General features: G+C 40.1%; 1 protein-coding gene across 1 annotated transcript in view; it reads right to left on the minus strand.

The window, feature by feature from the left end:
* Positions 1-4,168: 4,168 nt before the first annotated feature.
* The window catches only part of VPS13C (vacuolar protein sorting 13 homolog C), a 106,329-nt gene continuing 90,355 nt past the window's right edge, over positions 4,169-20,142 (minus strand). The window contains exons 75-83 of the mRNA XM_066635973.1: positions 19,834-19,909; positions 19,473-19,636; positions 18,899-18,944; positions 17,359-17,482; positions 16,815-16,929; positions 11,788-11,879; positions 9,504-9,627; positions 7,910-7,999; positions 4,169-6,635 (exon numbers count right to left, since the gene is read on the minus strand). Coding sequence (XP_066492070.1) covers positions 6,531-6,635; positions 7,910-7,999; positions 9,504-9,627; positions 11,788-11,879; positions 16,815-16,929; positions 17,359-17,482; positions 18,899-18,944; positions 19,473-19,636; positions 19,834-19,909 — 936 coding nt within the window. The 3' untranslated portion in view covers positions 4,169-6,530. The remainder of the gene's footprint in view (positions 6,636-7,909; positions 8,000-9,503; positions 9,628-11,787; positions 11,880-16,814; positions 16,930-17,358; positions 17,483-18,898; positions 18,945-19,472; positions 19,637-19,833; positions 19,910-20,142) is intronic.

The following is a 20,142-nucleotide window of genomic DNA, read 5'->3' on the forward strand; positions in this document are numbered from 1 at the left end:
GCTGTTCAGTCTTGTGCACGAAGTGGAACCTGCAATAGACACAACAGTGGGAAAGCAGTATACCTTTCTTTCTTGCTTGTCGACTTCCCAGAGGCAATTGGTGGGCCACAGTGAGAAAGAGGATGCTGGACTAGACAGACCTTTGGTTGCATCCAGACGTTTTTTCTTATATTCTTAATCCTAACCAACTTTCCGGCACTGGCATAGCTGTGCCAGTGGGGCATGTGCTGCATCATGCAGTTGTGGGGCAGTGATGGAGGCCTCCTCAAGGTAGGGCAATGTTTGTTCCCTTACCTCGGAGTTGCATTGACCTTATGTCAGTGGTGGAAAGTTGGTTAGGATTGCAGCCTAAGTGAAGCGATACTTAACAACAAATGCTGAAAAGCCCAGCTCTAGAAGAGAGGAGTTGATGCATCTTGTCTTCAGTGAACATCCATGTAAATGCATGCACATGAGCAATAAAGCACCATGCTGTAAAGAGCCTGTCATTTCACACATGGTATCTGTTCCTACATTGCTAATCTATGAAGGGACAATAACTGTCATCTCAAAGGTTCTAGTGATGTTCCTATTGCTAAATAGGGAGGGGCTATCACCAACCAGTGGTGGTAAGAGGGGGCACAAGGGCCCATAACTTTGCTACTATTTATTTGAAAGATTTATATCCTACTTCTTCCATGCCAAGGCAAATACCCAAGGCAGCACAATCATTAGTGAGATCACTTTGTCTGTATAGGAGAAACTTTACAGTCTCTCTCTCTCTCTCGCGAGCCCCCCTTTCCCCAGAGGGCCACAAACATAATAGCTGAAAGAATTGTTCCCCCAATACTATGACCTGACATAGCTGCTGCTTCCTGAACTACAGGTATGCAGACAGATGAGTTCTGCAGACTCTCAAACATCTGCAAGTGCAATGTATTCCCATAGGGTCATCAATGTGACAAATAAAAATGCATTGTCTTCTATGCAGCATGAAAACTAAAGTAAATCTGAGCCCACTGCAGTTTTTTTTTAATGCTCTCCCTCTGCCTTTTTTAACTCTGCTGATCTTCACACTCCCAGATTGGTGAAACAAACAATGGCAAATTGCCAGCTGCCATTGATCACCTGCTACAGACTCAGAATAGATCTTTAATCACTGTCGCCCTGGGAAGAATACAAAAATTGAGATGGATACCAAGGCGTCACAGGTGGAGAGGCAATTGCAACATTCATTTAAAAACAAACTTCAGTGCTTGAGCTGACCACGGGCTGCCTCACATGTTTTGCACTGCCCTGCAGCCACTGAAAAGGCCACAAGACAGCACATTTCAAGTTGTTACATGTGTGTTTACAAGTGGATTCATACACATGGATAGAGACAAAGTCTTTTTTTTCATAGAATGTAACACCACAAGATGTGGCTCATGGCCATTACTTTTAGACAACTTTAGACAACAGCTAGCTAAACAGCTAGCAAGTTTGGACAACAGCTAGTTAAAACCTCCCTTGTCAGAAGCAGCATGCCTCTGAATACCAAGGATTGGTAAAGGCTAATGCCTTTATAATATCCTTCAGCTTGCAGACTTCCCAGAAAGAGCTCATCAGCGGTAGCCCATCCATTATGCAAGACGGTGTGGGTTGCAATACAGGCAGATTGCGGGAGGGGGAGTGGGTGGCAGATTCAGGGTGTCCATCATCTCTAGTCTGCCGCCACCACCTCTGTCCAGCCTGCTGCAGATGCACCGCTCTGATTGACTTTCCACCTGCTAAGTGGTATGTGGATCACCTGCCCCTTACTGTGCCCAGACCTGCAAGACTTCCAGTTTGATTTAAAGGGACTGTGCAAATGGCCTCCTTCGTTGACATAGTCCCTTTAAATCAAAGCAGAAGTCCACAAGCAAAGCAGTTGCTTTTATTTTTTATGTTTTTAATTGTGCAGAGGAGGTAGCAGCAGACCCAAGGTGGCATCTTGGGTCTAAATTGTGAATCACTCCATCACTGATCTCATTTGCCTCAATCAGGAGCAGGATGTTCCAGCTGTATTTGTTGGTATCAATCTTTCTCAGCCTCACCTACCTCACAGGGTTGTTGTGAGGACAAGGAGGGGAGGAGCAGCTGTGTAAACCACTCTGAGCTCTTTGGAGGAAGGGCGGTATAAAAATGTGAACAAATAAATAAAATAAATTTCTGTAACAAAGCATTCCTATGTATTTGCTTTACAACTAGCCCAACACAAGCAGGACATTTGGGAGACAGTCTAGCCCACCTTTCCAAGTTGTTGTCAGGAAACAATCCTAAAGAACAGCCGATTCCCATACAAATCTGCCTATGATCGCTTATGACAGTGGTTTTCAAACTTTTAGCACCAGGACCCACTATTTAGAATGAAAATCTGTCAGGACGCACTGGGAGTGATGTCATGATCAGAAGTGACATCATCAAGCAGGAAGAGTTTTATCAATCCTAGGTTGCAATCTTATTCACACTTACCCAGGAGTAAGTCCCATTTACTATCATTGTTAAAAGCATATACATGGTAGCCTGATAAAAGTACAGATCTGTAACATTTCCCCAAATGCAGTCACATACTATGGTAGCATTAAGTCTAATATATAAAAAATGAATTATTGAAATGAATGGGGACCCACCTGAAATTGGCTCACGACTCACCTAGCGGGTCCTGCTCCAGTTTGAGAAACACTGACCAGGGATAATCTTCTGAGGCCCTTCTATGTGTATCCCCCCCCAAGAGGTTAGGGAACTGGCTAGTGGAAAAGACACCCAATTGTGGAACTCTCTTCCCAGAGATATTTGCCCGACAGCATCACTTACTTTAAGCTGCCAGGTTTGAGCATTACTAAATTGTACTTAACATCTTTTTATCTGGTTTCCAGTGACTGGTCAGGCCTGGTTGGTACTTGGATGGGAGACTGCCTGGGAATACTGGGTGCTGTAGGTTTATACCATAGTCTTTCGAGACTGAAGGTTGCCAACCATTAGTGACTGTTTTGCAAGCATGTGTCTGCATGTGAGATCCTTAGTGATATTTTAGAATCCAATTTTGTTTATGCTGTAACATTTGGACTCTGCCTTGTGTGTTATCAGACAGATGAGCTAGAAATTCTCAATAAATGTTGCATGTTTTCCAGGGTTCACATGAAAGCATGGGTTTGTAATGAGAAACTGCCATAGAATTATAGAAGGTTCCTCTCCTGCCACAGAAATGTATTCCTTTGGAAGAAAAGGCATTGACCTGGAAGATTTCACTCCCAAGAACCCACTCACCTGTAAGATGAGTACGGCCTAGTAAAATACCATGTATAATTAATTACTCAGCCACTTATCCTCTGATCTCCAGCTAGACATTTGGGAAAGTCACACTAGTTGCACGCAGCTGCTAATCTTCTCATTTCATGACTGTTACAGTCCCCTTTTCTTTCACCTTTCATATTACTCTGCTGCTAAGGCCCATGCAACATACAAAATTCAACCAACAGTCTTCAAACACACTTGGTTGCAACCCATCCCAATGTCATCATTTTGCAGTGCTTTGCATTTCATATTAACTGCAATCTATTTCTGGAGCTGCTGAAAATGCAAGGAAGGTCTGCTGGCTGCTGCAGAGGAGGTTCAGTCTCCTCCTTTCCGAGACATGTAGCCATCTCTAATGCTACTGTCTGAATATTTATGACCTTAAAGTTAAGAGGTCTTCATGATCAGTATCCAGGAAACCATTGCTAGCTCGAGTGATTAGTGTTCTCATGCTGAGCACCCAGATGTGCTTGACAGCATCTTGAGGCTTTCTTGTTGGGTCAGTTTTTCTGAAACTTCAATAACTTTGTTTCCCCACTGGCAACCGAATCAAAGGATACAGGCTCTTTTGCGAAAGGCAGCTGTTGCCATGTTGTTTTGGAAGCCATACTTGTCAAAGACATAATTGCTTTGCTGGATTATACTATGGTCCATCTAATGCAGTATGCTCTAACATCAGTGAGTTAAATGCCTCTGGACACACACAAGCAAGTTTTGCTACTGTAGCCTAGCAAAAAATTCCTTCACGAGTTTGGAGAACAGGACTTGTGAGCTGAAACAGTACCCACTGCTTCAGAAGCAAGTATGCCAGATTCTACTTGAGAAAATCTTATAATGCAATTGAGAAACCATGAAACCACATTCAGAAGCTGAATAAAAATTATGAAATGATTTTAATTTATTAAGAGTTTGCAAATGTGGTGCATGTACCCATTCAGGTTTCTTCACACAATGTAAGTGCATACATATTACATACTGGACATGATTTGTTCTGTCTAGAATTTGATCTATTGCTTTTAAAAGCATTTATGCCAATGGCCAAGTAACATTCATTCTGACCCAAGTAAAACTTAAGGACAGTATCTCAAGGTAATTCATCACTGTGTCACCAAAGAGACCAAGTTTTCTCAGTAATTGAAACAACTATTATTATTAACAGTATTTATATACCGCTTTTCAACTAAAAGGTGAAAGACAACTAAAAAACAACTTCGTTAAGATGTAATGTTCTGTATGGCATATTCTGTAAAATCTCTTAAACCTTGCTCTAGCACTCCTACTGAAAGATCTAAGTAACAGCTGCAATAGTGTGTACATACCACCACCATGTGGAAAGTAATAGAAAAACAGATTGAAAGAGAATGATAGGGAGGTGGTTGTGAGTCCACCAGACATGCCACTGCTGTACAGGAAAAGCAAGTAATTTAAGATACATTAATTTTGCAATGCTGTTTTATAAAATTCTTTTGATTATAATACTCTCAATTTAGTAATTTTGTCAAGTATTTGGCATGAATTTGACAATGAAATGCATTGAGAATCATTTATTTGGCAGTATTGTATACATAATTACAGTACAAAGTACATTTTGTGTGCTACATAATCATGATTGCACAAGATAGTTTTGAGATTTCCATTTGCTAACAAATGTGCCAGTCCTAAGGTGTTGTGGCTTCTTGGACAGTTATAGAATGCACAGGGCACATTAGAAATAAAATTAGAAAAAAAGTACATTTTCCAAAATGCATTCAGTATTTCACAACACACAGCATCTGCAACTGCATCTTGCAAAGACCGCTGATTTGGGACGGACTCACAGAACAGCATGAGATTAACGAGGATCTGCATTGCAATTGCTTAAAATTCTTTGGTTGTTAGAAATATCCTTCTGGAATTATGAACGGCACACAGAGAATGTACAAACCTTGTGCCATGCTGATGATGTGCATATGACTGAACTAACATTGCAGTAAATGAATTTATAAAGGAATCATATAAAGCAAAACATTTGCACATAAAGCAAAGTAAGATTGCCAATACTGGCACACGCGAAATGCTAGGAAACTTATGAAACAATGTTTTAGATAGAGTCCTTCATCTGTAAAACAAAGATCTGGCAGCAGGAATACTTGATTTACTACCTAGTAAGAAAATAAGACTTGCCCTCTAATACCCCAGGTGCAAAAGTGCATAAAGTCCCTTGTAAACAGCACACTCTTAGTGCACAGATCCCTCACAAGCACAAGCCTTGCGGAAGTCCAGCCTAAAATTCAAAGGATTCAAGTTCTTGAACAGCAAGAATAGTTTTACCTATTGATTGGTTTAGTTTAAATGCCACTGGAGGGATTTTGGTTCTCCTCCACCCCCACATGGCATGGAAAATTTATGGTTTCACCAACTATACATTTTGTTGTACAAAAGCCCATTCATTCATTCATCATATACATATTTTTCTGTACCCATGGCTAAAATTCCTCTGAAAATACTTTCCTGCCATCTCTATCCTAACCAGTGATGCATTTTAAAACCAAATGTAATACTACTGTAACTTATATTTATTTATTGACCAATATACATAAGGCACCACTACTGGTGCTGTTTATGAGCATTTGCACCTCTGCGTATTACTGTACAAGGAACACATACTATCAAGCTTGCTGAATTGTCAGTAACAAGGATTTGAAATATTTTCTGATGTATAATAAGATATCTTTTCAAAGCCTACAAATCAGTTGAAAGGCACATAGGGCACTTCTAAAGCAGTTTCAGCTATCATCCTTTATAAACCATATGACAGGTTTTCAGATAAACAAAGAAAACAGACCTCTCAGCACAAAGTGAAACATGATTAAAAAAAAGATAGAAAAAGTTTATATTATCACAACCATTTTTTTCTGCTAAAAATTTACCCCAGTAACCCCCAAGTAGATTTGAAAGCAGAATTTTGTTCATTTACTCAAACAGATGCTCACTTCAGATCTGTTTTAACACATTTTGATTACTTTCTTGCAATTCTGAAAATTAAAGCAGAAGGAATTGCTAATTTCCACAGGTATCCTTTCTCAGCTGCATATTTTTAAATGTAGAATCACGTAATATTCAATATGGTGTATATTGAATATTTGAGGAGGAGATTGTCTAAACCGCTAAAAACAGAAATACCATGCATGTAGGTATAGTCATACGGTGTCAAAGAAAAAAATTCCCTGAAGGCCACCAAAACTTAATGGGCGTTGCTATGAAAATGATGATTGTGATCTACTTAATTTCACAGATGCTTGTTTCACCAACTTCTGTTGATGCCTCATTGATTGAGCTTCCTCAATTGCTTGATAAATACACTATAAAACAAACAGGACATTTTTTTATTAATAGCTTCCAAGCCTCACCCCACCCCCTGCAAAAAGAATGGAAAATTTAGATCAATATTTTTTGAATACAAGGAAAAACTTGAACTTAAATGATAGTAACTAGAAAAAAATTTGAAAGATGCGGAGAGAAGGGCTCAAGTCAAAACTGCCTAAATCAACTCATGGGGATAGTTTCCTTTTCTGCTCCTGAAAGTATTAAGAGCTATACTGACTGAATGAATTTAGCCTATAGATTCAAATTCAATTCCTTCTCCTTTCATGAAGGGCCAAATGTTATGTGTAATGTTAACACATGATGTTAACACATTTTTTTCCCTTAAGTTACCATGCAAGCTACAGTAAAACCATACTGGGGGAGAGGAGCTTTAATAACCCCTCACCCCACGCACACACAGTTTAGGAAATTAAGGAACTGCCATCCATAACAGCAATAAAGCTTTTCTTGAAACTCTGGAGATTAAAAATATTTATAAATAAATAAGAACATAAGAACAGCCCCACTGGATCAGGCCATAGGCCCATCTAGTCCAGCTTCCTGTATCTCACAGCAGCCCATCAAATGCCCCAGGGAGCACACCAGACAACAAGAGACCTCATCCTGGTGCCCTCCCTTGCATCTGGCATTCTGACATAGCCCATTTCTAAAATCAGGAGGTTGCACATACACATCATGGCTTGTAACCCATAATGGATTTTTCCTCCAGAAACTTGTCCAATCCCCTTTTAAAGGCGTCTAGGCCAGATGCCATAATCACATCCTGTGGCAAGGAGTTCCACAGACCAAACACACGCTGAGTAAAGAAATATTTTCTTTTGTCTGTTCTAACTCTCCCAACACTCAATTTTAGTGGATGTCTCCTGGTTCTGGTGTTATGTGAGAGTGTAAAGACTGTAAAGTGTAAATAAAACTGTGGAGGCAAGTACTCGGTGTTCTTGGCCCCATTTTCAAGAATCATCTAGGAGAAGAACCATTTTTCTCCTTTTCTCCTTTGGACAACAGGAAAACTGGTCATTCAGTCGTAAACTGAATCTAAGAAAAGCCCACTGGGAAAAGCAGGGATACCTTAAAGCAAGATCTCAGTATTAATGCTTTGAAATGAGAAAGAGGGACAAATATATTTCAGGACATTTGTGAAAATATGCTTCAGTGCTGCAGACTCTGATGCTTTTACTAGTATGAGAAATATTTTATACTTAAAATATTAAAATTTAAAATAATGTAGAATCAGCTCCAATACTATTACCTTTGCTGAACTCGCATCCTTAAACTCGATTTTCCGTACTAACTCTTGTCCTGAGCTGTCTTTTTTGTGGAACTTTAAAAGCCCGTGGTCCTGTTGGAAAAAGCAACAACAAAAGTTGAAAAGACTGCAAACACACCATATTGCATGCCACTATTAAAAGGACATAAGATTGCATTTGTGATAGACTCATCTAAACACAACTATTACAAAACACAACTACTACTAAACTCATAAAGAAAGGTGGGCATAAAGGCATTTCCTGTCCTAATACATATATTGAAATTTGTTAGGTCAGGCCAAATTGTTAAGACTATGTGCTGTCACTGATGAATCAATGTCTGTTTTCCTGCATGGACTTATTGCGACTTTATTATAAAGTCTCAGGGAAACTAGTGGGAATCATTTACTCAGCATTATATTACATTTTGAAAGCTGATGAAAATTCAATATTTTCTTAAGTGCCTGCATTCTGAAGATGTCTGGATCTTGCACATCAGTAAACTGAAATGCTATAATCTTCTCACCTGGACAAGCCCCAAGTGATTAAGGCTGCAATCCTATCCACTCTTCCTTGTAATGGGACTTACTTCTGAATAGACAAGCATAGGATTGGCTCTAACTCAATCTACAGATCATGCTACAAGATCATGCTACAAGACAAAAAGTCATCTCCCAATTTACTTTCAGAAGTTTAGCAAAGTTGTCATCAACTGGATTTTAGAAAAAACTACCCTGCCTTCCTCCCTATGTAACTCAAGGCAGCTTACAAATATCAAATAAGAAATAAAACCCATAAACAAAATCATAAGAGTGACTAAAGAAACCCGTAAGTCAACCTGGTCTTCAACCTCCAGTGGAAAACTAGAGGGGGGGGGGCCAAAGACAAACTCCATAAGGTAGGGAATTTCACACAGGGCTGCAACTAAGACTCTCTCTGCACATCACCACAAATCAAACTTTACCAACTGAATCCTACCAGATCCTTGAGTGTTCTCCACTTTACCTTTTACAACTTAATACTAGCCAACACCAGTGTGGGCCTCTAACCACAGGTGCATTTATCTTACATAAGCTAGTATAGCACAGGCTAAAGCTGTGGCTTAGGCTAAAGCTGCAATTCTATGTGCACTTTTCAGGAAGCACAGCCCATTGAACACAGTGGAACTTGCTTCCGAGTTAATAGGTCTAGGATTGTGCAGTAATAGATTGAACTTGTGGTTCCCAAACTTCAGCTGGCAGCTCCCTTGACCTACTGGGCCATTGACGGTGACTCCCCATAAGGGCTATAATCCTATACATTGTATCTAGGCTGGTGGGGTTTTCACAAGGATTCTGTGGGTTTCTCTGACTGTTTTCGCAGCTCCTTGGGGAGCCACAGCACACAGTTTGGAAACCACTGGATTGAACTTTTTTGAGTCAGGACTTCTCCAATTCAAAACTTGCCTCTACCATGTTAAACAAAGTATTCTCTCTCAGTTTCTCAACTGCAATGCCAGAATAATAAGTACTTCCTTACCTTATAAGTTTGTTGAAAGGACTTCATTAAGTTAAGATATGCAATACACTTTCACATTCAAAAGCACTATATTGTTACCTTAACAAAGATTTGCAGTACATTTCCGTCTACAGTGGGTGGGCGTGTAAAATCTTCATATAAATAATCCCAGTCTGTTGTTACATGCCCTAGAATCTCCACTTCCTTCACAAACATGAGTCTCCTAGATGAAGACACAAACAATATGCTAATTTTTTCCCCTTGGCAGAAGTTGATAATGTTGGCAAACAGTTGACAGTATGGAAATATATTCTCAGTAAACAAATATGCATTTCTGCAGACCATTCAGATGACACAAAATAAATTGACGGTATTAAAAAATTATAACTTCAATGGAGTTCAATGGAAACCAGATTCTTATAGACTCAAAGGAAACTTAAGTTAGAAGATGTTCCTGCCTCCCCCAAACATTCATATGTGAAAGTATGGGAACAACTACACCCATGTCAGAAGAAAATGTGAAGAAAAATGCAATCAAGGAATACAGTGGTACCTTGCATAACGAATGCCCCGCGCAGTGAAAAATCTGCAGAACGAAAGCATTGTGCGAAGTTTGGTAACTCGCACAACGAATTTTTATGACTTATGCTTCGCATAACGAATTTTTGTTTTGATTTGGTTTGTCTTAAGGGGCGGATCTTCATGGCACTTTATGATCCCGTCCACCCTAGTAAGGGGCGGATCTTTGTGTCACTTTATGATCCCGTCCACCCTAGTAAGGGGCGGATCTTCGTGTCACTTTATGATCCCGTCCACCCTAGTAAGGGGCGGATCTTCATGTCAGTTTATGTAAGTAAATCCCATTGTGCTTGCTCCCAGGAAAGTGTGCACAGGATTACAGCCTTCAAACTCCCCACTCAGCATCCCCCCCATCGCTCATTCACCCTCTCACTGCCCCATTTCCTTCACGTTTCCCCCCATGATCACGGCAAAAGCAAGCAATTGAGTGCAGCTGCTCTGTCCTCCTCAGCTTAGAGCACAATCCTGTGCGTGTCTCCTCAGAAGTAAGTCCCATTGTGCTTCCTTGTTTCCCTCCCCATGATCATGGCAAAAGCAAGCAATTGAGTGCAGCTGCTCTGTCCTCCCCAGCTTAGAGCACAATCCTGTGCGTGTCTCCTCAGAAGTAAGTCCCATTGTGCTTGCTCCCAGGAAAGTGTGCACAGAATTACAGCCTTCAAGCTCCCCACTCAGCATCCCCCTGTTTTTGAAATCCTCTGTACAGTATGTATGCCTTTAAAGAGCACTTAAACACTTTGTAAACCAAATTTGACTTTGTTCTGACTTTTCTTGCCCATAGGAACGCATTAATTAAATTTCAATGCATTCCTATGGGAAAACGCGCTTCGCAAAACGAAAAACTCGCATAACGAAAGGAGTCGCGGAACGGATTAATTTCGTTATGCGAGGCACCACTGTATAGTAAAGGAGGGGCTTCTTTAGTAGGCCTTCACTGAAAAATTCTGAAAGTATGAGACAAGGCGGGAACAAACAGAAAAAAAATCCAGTCCTATCATACTATGTGAACAGAAAATGGTTTCCTTAATTGAAGAATGAATACTGGATTTAGCGTCTCACAATCTGTTTTGAAAACAATATAGAGCAGTGGTTCCCAAACTTACTAGGATCATGGCGCCCCCACAGCCTCTTTTTCCTGGCTTAGCTGTGCACTGCCATTTTGAACCTTGCAAAATCCAAGATGGTGGTGCCAAAATCTCACAATTTTGTGAGATCCAAGATGGTGGTACCTCGGAGAATAGGTAGGAGGGGCCATGGAGACATCCCATGGTGCACCTGCGAGTGTGGCGCAACATCCTAAGACACTGTGATGCACACTTTGCAATCCCTTGGATTGCAAGATATGGCTCTTGAGTAGAAATCAGTACAGGATCAAATCCAGCCCTTGAGTACCACTGTCCGACCTCCAAAAGCAAACCCACAGGCAAGAGAATAGCATGGAGAGAGTAATGACTGTGATACAATGGGATTGGCTAGCAGTCCACTTCTAAAGAAGAGGGACGCTGGCTCACCGCCCTCCGTCTTCTTTTCAAAAACACCAGATCTTTCCAAATTCAAACACTCTTATTTCATCCTTTTTGACACAATTAAAATTGATGAAATTTTCAAGCAAAAATGAAAAGATGCTTTTCACAGAGGCCTGCAATAGAATCCTGGTTTAAAGAAACTCTTTTTAGAACTGCAGCATTTACTACTTGATTAACTGCAACAAAACACACCAAAAATCTCTCTCATTCATTGCCTTGAATGACTTATTAATGTCCCTAAACTTGTGCGTGTACATCTTTGATTTTACTAACTATAGTACCTGTTAGTTACCACAATGTTTGCCTTTCTGCCTCCTGGGACTGCACAGTGGCATTGGAACTTTTCTCCTGTGAGCTTCTTGATATGAGAATTCTAGAACAGGATGGAGAAACAAAAGATTTAGATCAAAGGGGGACATATATAATACAAGAAGGAGTTTTCATTCCATATATGAAGGTTCCACTAACAAGACTCAGCAAGTTCTACAAAAGGGAGTTCTTCCAGGTGGTGTGGAGCGTGCCTACTGCTTTACAATGGCACTTAAGAAGTAGTTATATATGCCTAGTGGTTTGGAGCCCAAAACTGAATCCCTTACTGATGTTAGTTTTAAAGAAACAAAATATATAATAATGAACACAGTGACCAATTTGTCAAACTGCACATAACCTTATACTGTATGACATGAGTATGACAGCAATACAGCACACACACAAAAAGCAAGGCAGCAAGACAAATACATTAAACATTCACATGAAATCCTCCTCACAGATATCTATTGCTTTAGAGAAGTTCAACGGGTAGAAGATGCCACCCATAAGAGGAACTGTGTGTATTCACTAAAAGGAGTCATTCAAGAATCTGCAACATTAATGTAGACAGACTTCACCATTTTTTTCTCAAGTCAGAACTTTATTTACACAAGCCGGAAGTACATCTTTCAAATATAGATATATGTATATAAAAGATTATTTAGCATCATACAAAACCTTTAAATTTGCAACAACAAAGGATGGGCCCACACATTAGTGCTAAAGGAAAGTGAGCAACCGCAGCACTCAGTGGATCAGGACCAGTTAGATAAGTAAGTTTAATTTCAGGATATTTCATTTGAGAACACCCATAGAATTCCTATACTTTAACTTTTAAATAACTATAAACCCAGATAGTTAAGCACACAGTAATAACCATCACAAGTCCACCTTGATTGTTTATAAAAGTACATGTTTATGAACAGGGAAAAACTTAGATCTTATATAACTGAATCTTCTATTGTTTCAGCATCAAAGGATCACCCACAGTGACACTTTTCTACAAAATCAGTCCTTGCCTTCCTTCTCTTAATGCAACAGAAGTGTTCAATTGTCTCCATTCTTACTTCCCTCAAAACGTTGCATCTGCTGATAAAGTTAATGATCATATGAAAACAACTCATAAAACAGCTATAATATATATGATGACCCTATTCTAGCCACTGAACAGTTATTTACAAGTTTACAGTAAAATGAAATAAAAGTACATTTCTGTTCCCTAAAGGCTCATAACAAAAATCCCCTTTAAGCGGGAGTGTGTGCTTTATGCAAATAGCCAACTCACAAAAGGCAAATTCTGCACATGCTAATTTCCACGAAGGAAAAGTCTGCGCATCTTGTTTCTTTCTATCAAACATGCATTCATTTTGCCATATGTACAACCAGGGATTCTTACTGTTTAACAGACTTGAGTGTGCTCATCATATGCAAAAGCATTCCATGTGCGATCCAAGAAATTTCTTACCCAAAGGAGATTTTAACATTAAATGATAATATTGTGTAATACAGGCGTGCAAGTTGTATGAAACACCCTCAAACATTACAGGTAGCAGAGCAGGTCCACTATAACATACCTAAGAGTAGGGAAACTACATCGATAGGACCAACAGGCAGCCCAATCCTGAGCTGCCCAGAGCTGTGGGACCTGGCGGCTCCACAAAGGGCTCCAGCCGGATCCACAGCCTCCCATGCTACCGAGTAAGGGAAGCAGTTCCGCAATGGGACTACTCACTTTAGCGGCGACTGTTTGGTCGCCGCTAAAGTGAAGGCGCTCGTGTAGGGCAAGCAGCCCTGCCCGAGTGCCCTGGATCCTGCGGAGCTCGGCTCCGCAGACCCACCTCTCTCCCGCCCCTGGGAACACTCTTGACCACACCTTCCCCCTCCCCAGAACGCCTCCCCTACACCCCCAGGAACGCCCCCATTCCCCGCAGCCCGGCGGTCGCAGGCACCGCCGAGCTGTGGAACGCTGGCGCCCGCTGGCATGTTTGCAACTGTGGTCTGCGCCGCACAGGCACAGCACAACCACAGAATTGGGCTCTAAAATGGCACAAAGTAGAGACCATTTTTTGAGTTCCCAGGAATTCTTCAGGCTGGATGTTCATATCTGAACTCTTCAGACATGAGATGGGTAAAGAAAAGAAAAAAGATATTCTAGAACATGGTAAAAAAAGCCCCAGTTCTTAAGAGTACAGGAGATGTTATGCATATGTAAAGTGCAACAGATATCTACAGTTAAAGCAAAGGCTACTAAGAGAAAGCAACAATGGACAAAGTTATCCAAATTTCTCTCTAGAGCTGACTGGAACACACGAGTCTGTTATGTTCCCCTGTCTTCCCCTATGTCCCCCAACAGCTGTACTCACACCCCACTCCTATGGCACATTTCCATTAATCTGTTGGCTCAATTCAGAGTACAAGGCTTGATAAAGCACTTCAGAATTACAGAAGTATCACTGCATTGTTCCTGGGAGAGCCGAGAAAGCTAAGAATGGATAGAGCCGAGGGAAAGCAGGGATGCTGCCTGATTCAGGACTCCTTTCTTCTAAAAGTATGTGAGCAACTGATTTCCCTTCCTCCCTTGCCTGGGAAAGCTCCTGCATTTAAAAAACAAAACAAAGACTCTCACAAATTAAGGACAAACATATGGGTACAAGTATGCAGGGTGATATATTTACTTTGAACTTCTTCAATTCTTCAAATTCTTCAAATACATTTGAGAAACTACACCAATTTCAAATTAAATCCCACTCTTGTGCTTTTATTATTTGTCTAGAGATGAATTCTCCCATCGGTTGCCAAGTGAGAGCAACTCAGAAGAACAGGCACAATATATTTTCTGTTTGTTTTAAAAAAGGTACTCTGCATTTGCTGCTGAGAGAGCACATAGCGTTTATTACTTCTAATGTATATTAGTACAATCTAACAGATACAGTCTCTCTTTGAATAGTGTATGTCCATTTTCTTTTGCCACCAATATTACAAAATACTTTGCACAAACCATTTCCATAAAATAAAGATACATCACCTTCAAGCACTAATAACAGTCTCTTATTTGAATGGGGAAGTGGGAATTATCACTGATAATTTAACTACTGAAGAGAATACTATGAATATTTCTTTGGTCTGAATCAAGAGCACATAGGAAGAATTGGCACATTTTAAAAAAGAAAAAAGATATTAAGTTGTCCTACTTTACTATAATTCACTTCTCCTACCCCACCAAGAGTTTTCCTAAACCCTCTTCAGACATTCTCTCTCAGCAGAGAAGGAATGAGTGGTTGGGGCTATGGAGAGGAAACATCTAAAGAGGACTTTAGTGTTCTATTAAATCAGAGAGTAAGAAAATTAGACACAATACTCCAGGTGTGGTCTTACCATCAATTTGTGCAACGGCATTATAATATTGGACACAGGCATGTGGATGCGGGAGAACCCATGGACATTATATATCTGGACTTTCAGAAGGCATTCGACACGGTCCCTCACCAAAGGGACACGGTCCCTCACCTACTGAAAGAACTCCACAGTCAGGGAATTAGAGGGCAGGATTGGTACTGCTGGCACACAGTTTCCAAACCCCTTTTCTGAGCCCGATTCACCTGCAAGGATCAATGTGACTTGTGCTAGCAATATAGCTGGTGCAGGTCCAAGTTGACCTGTTGCAGCTGCTGGTGCTTAACCTGGGGCAACGGGACAAATGTCCCCTTGCCTCAAGGAGACCTCCAGCAGCCCAAAATGCCCCACGGGATACAGCGGAAGCTGCGCCAGCGCCACTGCATTGCTGCATGGGGATTTAGGATTGAGCTAAAAAACAGACAAATGATTAAATACAATCAGGAAAAGAGAATGTTTAATTGTAAACCCCATTATTCCAGTTGCTGCCACGTATGCATAGTGGGAAAGAGGAAGAAAGAGAAACACATTAGAAACTCATTGTAACAGAAAGAAAGACAGTGGAGTGGGAGGTAAAGAATACATAAGTTTCCATTTTTAGAGCATCTGACTGGAAATGCGTTTTTAGTTTATAGGAACTTGCCAACCAACTAAGCAAGACAACTGGTTTCTATTAAGGTTTAGGTATGGTGCTTCTGTTTTATTGTTCTCATACAAAAATGCCATCTCTCAAATTATTAAACAAGATATGTGCTTCGTGCCAACCTGGAACTGAAGTTCGTTTTTTGTTTTTTTTAAATCAAGTAAACACAATACCCCGTGATTAACACACAATACCTCAAGATTATAACAAAATAAAAAGATAAACACGAAACATTTATACATGATAACTGTATCCCACTATTCTTTCTCAAAGCTTCAGGACAGTATATATGGGATTATTCCATGAACCTCAAAACCATGCCTAAGAAAGAAGGCATGAGAAGAACTGAGAAAGAAGAATTTGCCCAAAGCCTTTTAAGGAACTTGATAGGTAAGTAGGGACTTAGACCCTTTACTGTATCACCACGGTTCTTGAAGTAGAAAGAACCTTTGATTTAACCAACTTTGGAAACAGACGTTTTCTGTATCACTAAAGCTTCTTCGAATCAAACTTGCTAGCATGGGGATCAACCAAAGACTATTGCTGGTAATTAAGGCCCTTCACATTTATACATCATGTAAGCTCAGATGCTCTTGGAGTGGGAACTTAACACAACCTATTGCTATCAATAAAGGGGTCAAAGAAGGTTGTGTTCTGGCTCCCACATTGTTTAACTTGTTCCTAAATGTCTTAGCCCCAATCCTGAAGGCAGTGAATAATTAGCCATAGACTGAAATTTGGCGTGAGCCAAGTGCTGTTACCATTGTATGCTGATGATGCAACTCTTCTTCCCCACACCCGGACTGGCTTAAAGTGTTTGCTCAATAGCTCTATACAGTACTTCACTACCAACAAGTAACAGATTAATTATTTTTTTAAGTTAAGTAACAGATTAATTATTTTTTAAGATAAAAAAGTATTATCATTTGTGTCTACTTTGAAGAAAAATTCATTGAAGCATACCTCAAATAAGTTATATCCTTCAGCTTCACCCCTGTCATAGGGCCGAATGATGCCATCATCATGTATGAGACGTGGGGGGCGGAGATTAGACACTTCTTCAGTTGATTCTGCCACTCTGTCAAATAATTTAAAGGTTCTTTGTATTTTCTGAGTTCTGCATTTATTTTATCTTAATTGACAACACCAAAGTAGCCAGACTTTAAAAAAATAATTCTCAAACATATGCAATGCTTTCCATGCAAATCAATCAATCAGTGCTCAAGAAGTAGATCAGTGGATATAACTAGAAAAAGAATTTGAAACTCTTAAACCAAACATACATTTTTCAACACAAGTTAGCAAATCTGGCACTGAACAACAATGCAACAACCTCATGATCTCTATTCCAGATATTCTGCACATTAAACGACTCCATTTTCACAAAACAAAAAATATGTTTGCAAGTGGTAGAGGAACAAATACAAACTCTGCCATGTGACCAAACTGACATACAATCCAAACATGACACATATATGCATAGGACAAAATCAAATTAGACTTTTACCTCTGAATCCCCTGGAATGTGCTGCTTGCCATGTCTACGATGCCTCCTGTTGGACGAGCCACCACACCTACAAGCCCCTTCCCAATTCCTTTGAAGAAGCCAGCTGCACCTTCCTTTTTGGCACCTTCATGTATAAAAATAAAGATGAGAACTGTATCTTCCTATGAAAAGTCCAGGGCCCCACAAAGTCCACTTTTCAGACAATCAATTCTTCTGCAAGAGGCCCTGATTTTTCGTTTAACACATCACTATATTTTAGAGCTATATCAAGAACAGTAGCATTGGGCCTCTTCATTCTAATAAAATGAAGAATTAGGATGTCAACATACCCTATTCCTTTGCAGGTACAGAGAATCCAAGGTTACAAATGCTTGACAAATCCAATTACTAAATTTCAGAAACAGACTTCTACAGTACATCATGACTTTTCAGAGAGTTAGATAATGCAGAGAAGTCAGGTGATATTAAGGTTGCAATTCTATACATAGTTCCTAACAAGCAAGTCTCATTGATTTCTGTGGAGCTTACTTCCACCTGCTCCAGTTCCCAGACACCTTCTATCTTGCCTATTAATCTCTCACCCATCAGATAATTGCGCTAGTCCCAATTCAAATGGAAGCAGAACCTTTTGCTGCACTCTGATACTGGTTCAAAAGCTAGCAGCAGTGGCTAAGCTTACTACTCCTCAGTACTATGCAAATAAGTTCCCAATGAGTACTCTCTAGATAGAGATAGTGGGCTTCGAGAAAAAATATGACTCTTCTTGGATACCAAAGCAAAGTCATTTTTTTTTTCTTTTCCATTCCAGCTTTTAACTATGTCATTTCCTGTTTTTGGTTCTTTTCTAAACATCTTGAAACGTTTTCATAAAACAAGTATACCATCATGCTAATACTTCTCAATACAGAAAACAAAGCAAGCAGGCTATTAAATTAAGTGATTGCTTTGTAAATATAGCCATGTGTTAAACTGGTTGTTAAGCTTAATTAATTTAATAAAATGGCAGTCTACATTTTTTACTTTGAAATTCTGAAGAACTATAAAATTTCAACATCTTCACATAGGTCAATACAGCAATGCTGGTTCATCTATGAAGCAGATGACGGAGTTGATGTTGAGCCATGTGGGGAGTCGCAGATTCTGGGTGCCTTTCACCAGGAGCCTGCTGCCACCTCTTTCCAGCCCACTGTGGACATAACTGCATCTGCTTCCCTACCCACTCACCCAGAACATGCAAGGAAGGAGTAAGCTGAGCAGGTAAGGAAGCAGACTGCCACTGCCCATGTGCTAAAAACCTGCAATGGCAGTGGCAATCTATTCCTCTATCCATCCACCTCACTCCTTCCTTGCAGTCTCTTTAAATAAAACAGCAAATGTAGGACTTATTGGGGACTTCCGGGACTTTCACTTTTTCCTTGTCAAAAAGGCAAGAGAATGCATTGTTCTTTCAAGGTTTTGGGGGGGGGGTGCACAGCAGAGGTGATAGGTCAGTGGTAGTGGATCCAGTTACCCCTGAAACTAAGCAACCCTGTCGGCTTACCTTCTACAGGTTTTGTGATTATGCCAGTCACTCCACCAACAACACCCTTAAAAAAAAAAGAAAAAGATAGAGAGATGGAACAGCAAGTCAATGTTGAAAAGGTTTTAACTCATTTCATCCATAAGAAGTCTCTCTGGCATTTTGATTTCACATCTTGGATCTCAAGTGAAAAGATAAAAATAGTACTCTGTCTTGGAATTCCAATGGCATGATGGCAGAGAGGGTGTGTGCATACACTTGCCCCAACATGTGTAATTAATGTACTACATGCAATAGAAATTTCAGTTGTAATCTAGTAATAGATAAAAACGAATCATTTCAGAAGTTAAGTGACCTACAGAGTAAATATACAAAGTAGAAGTACTCATTCATATAAACAGAGATGTGTCATTACTGTATGGACTCAAAACAAAGAATGGCTCTGAGAGCCACTTAGTCAACTTGCCTTAACCTTACTGCTGGAAGAGTAGCCAAAAGAAGAGAACCTTTACTAGCTTAATATGGAGGAGGGTAATTTAACTAATGACAATTTTGAAATGCAACTGAAATGCAAGTAGTATCTAAAATATCATACCCTTAGAAAGCCTTTCCCTCCTTTGGCAAGACTGTCCCCAAAGTCTTTAGGCTGACGGCCCATCTCTTCTCTTCTTTTCTGCTGGTACTCTTTATCCATTGTGATAGCAGCCAAACCTTTTCCAACAGAACCAGTGATCCGGGATACAACCCCTGCTGCTCCACCTGCCAGCCAAGCAAAGGATAGGAGGTTCTATCACCATGTCAGAAAGAATTAAACATATTATATTTTGAGGCATTCACATTTAGACATTGGTTGAATCTTCAGATCAAATATAAGTGAATTCAGTAATTGTACATGCTCAGATCTTGAGTGAGGTTAAGTGTTTAATACTCTGGAATTTGTGCGCTACTCAACATACCCACAGTATGGCCAAGCAGACTTCTTACACCAATCACAAAACCCTCAGCGAACTCTTCAGGTCCTTGAACAGCTCCCTAGAGAAAAATTAAAAATTATTTTGAGTTACAACACACACCAGTGCACACACCCTGCCTTCCACATTCAATCACTTGTGTCTTCTAGAGAGATCTTCTGCCTACTACTGCAATTTTGAAAAAGATTGTTTACTATTGAAACATTACCTAGTGGTCACATTCAAGCCAAGGGGCATAAACACATATAGAAGCAGTCCTGCATACACATATATGACCCTTAATTGGATTAATAG

This window comes from Tiliqua scincoides, chromosome 8 (assembly GCF_035046505.1).
Source record: "Tiliqua scincoides isolate rTilSci1 chromosome 8, rTilSci1.hap2, whole genome shotgun sequence".
In the NCBI taxonomy this organism is placed as follows: Eukaryota; Metazoa; Chordata; class Lepidosauria; order Squamata; family Scincidae; genus Tiliqua; species Tiliqua scincoides.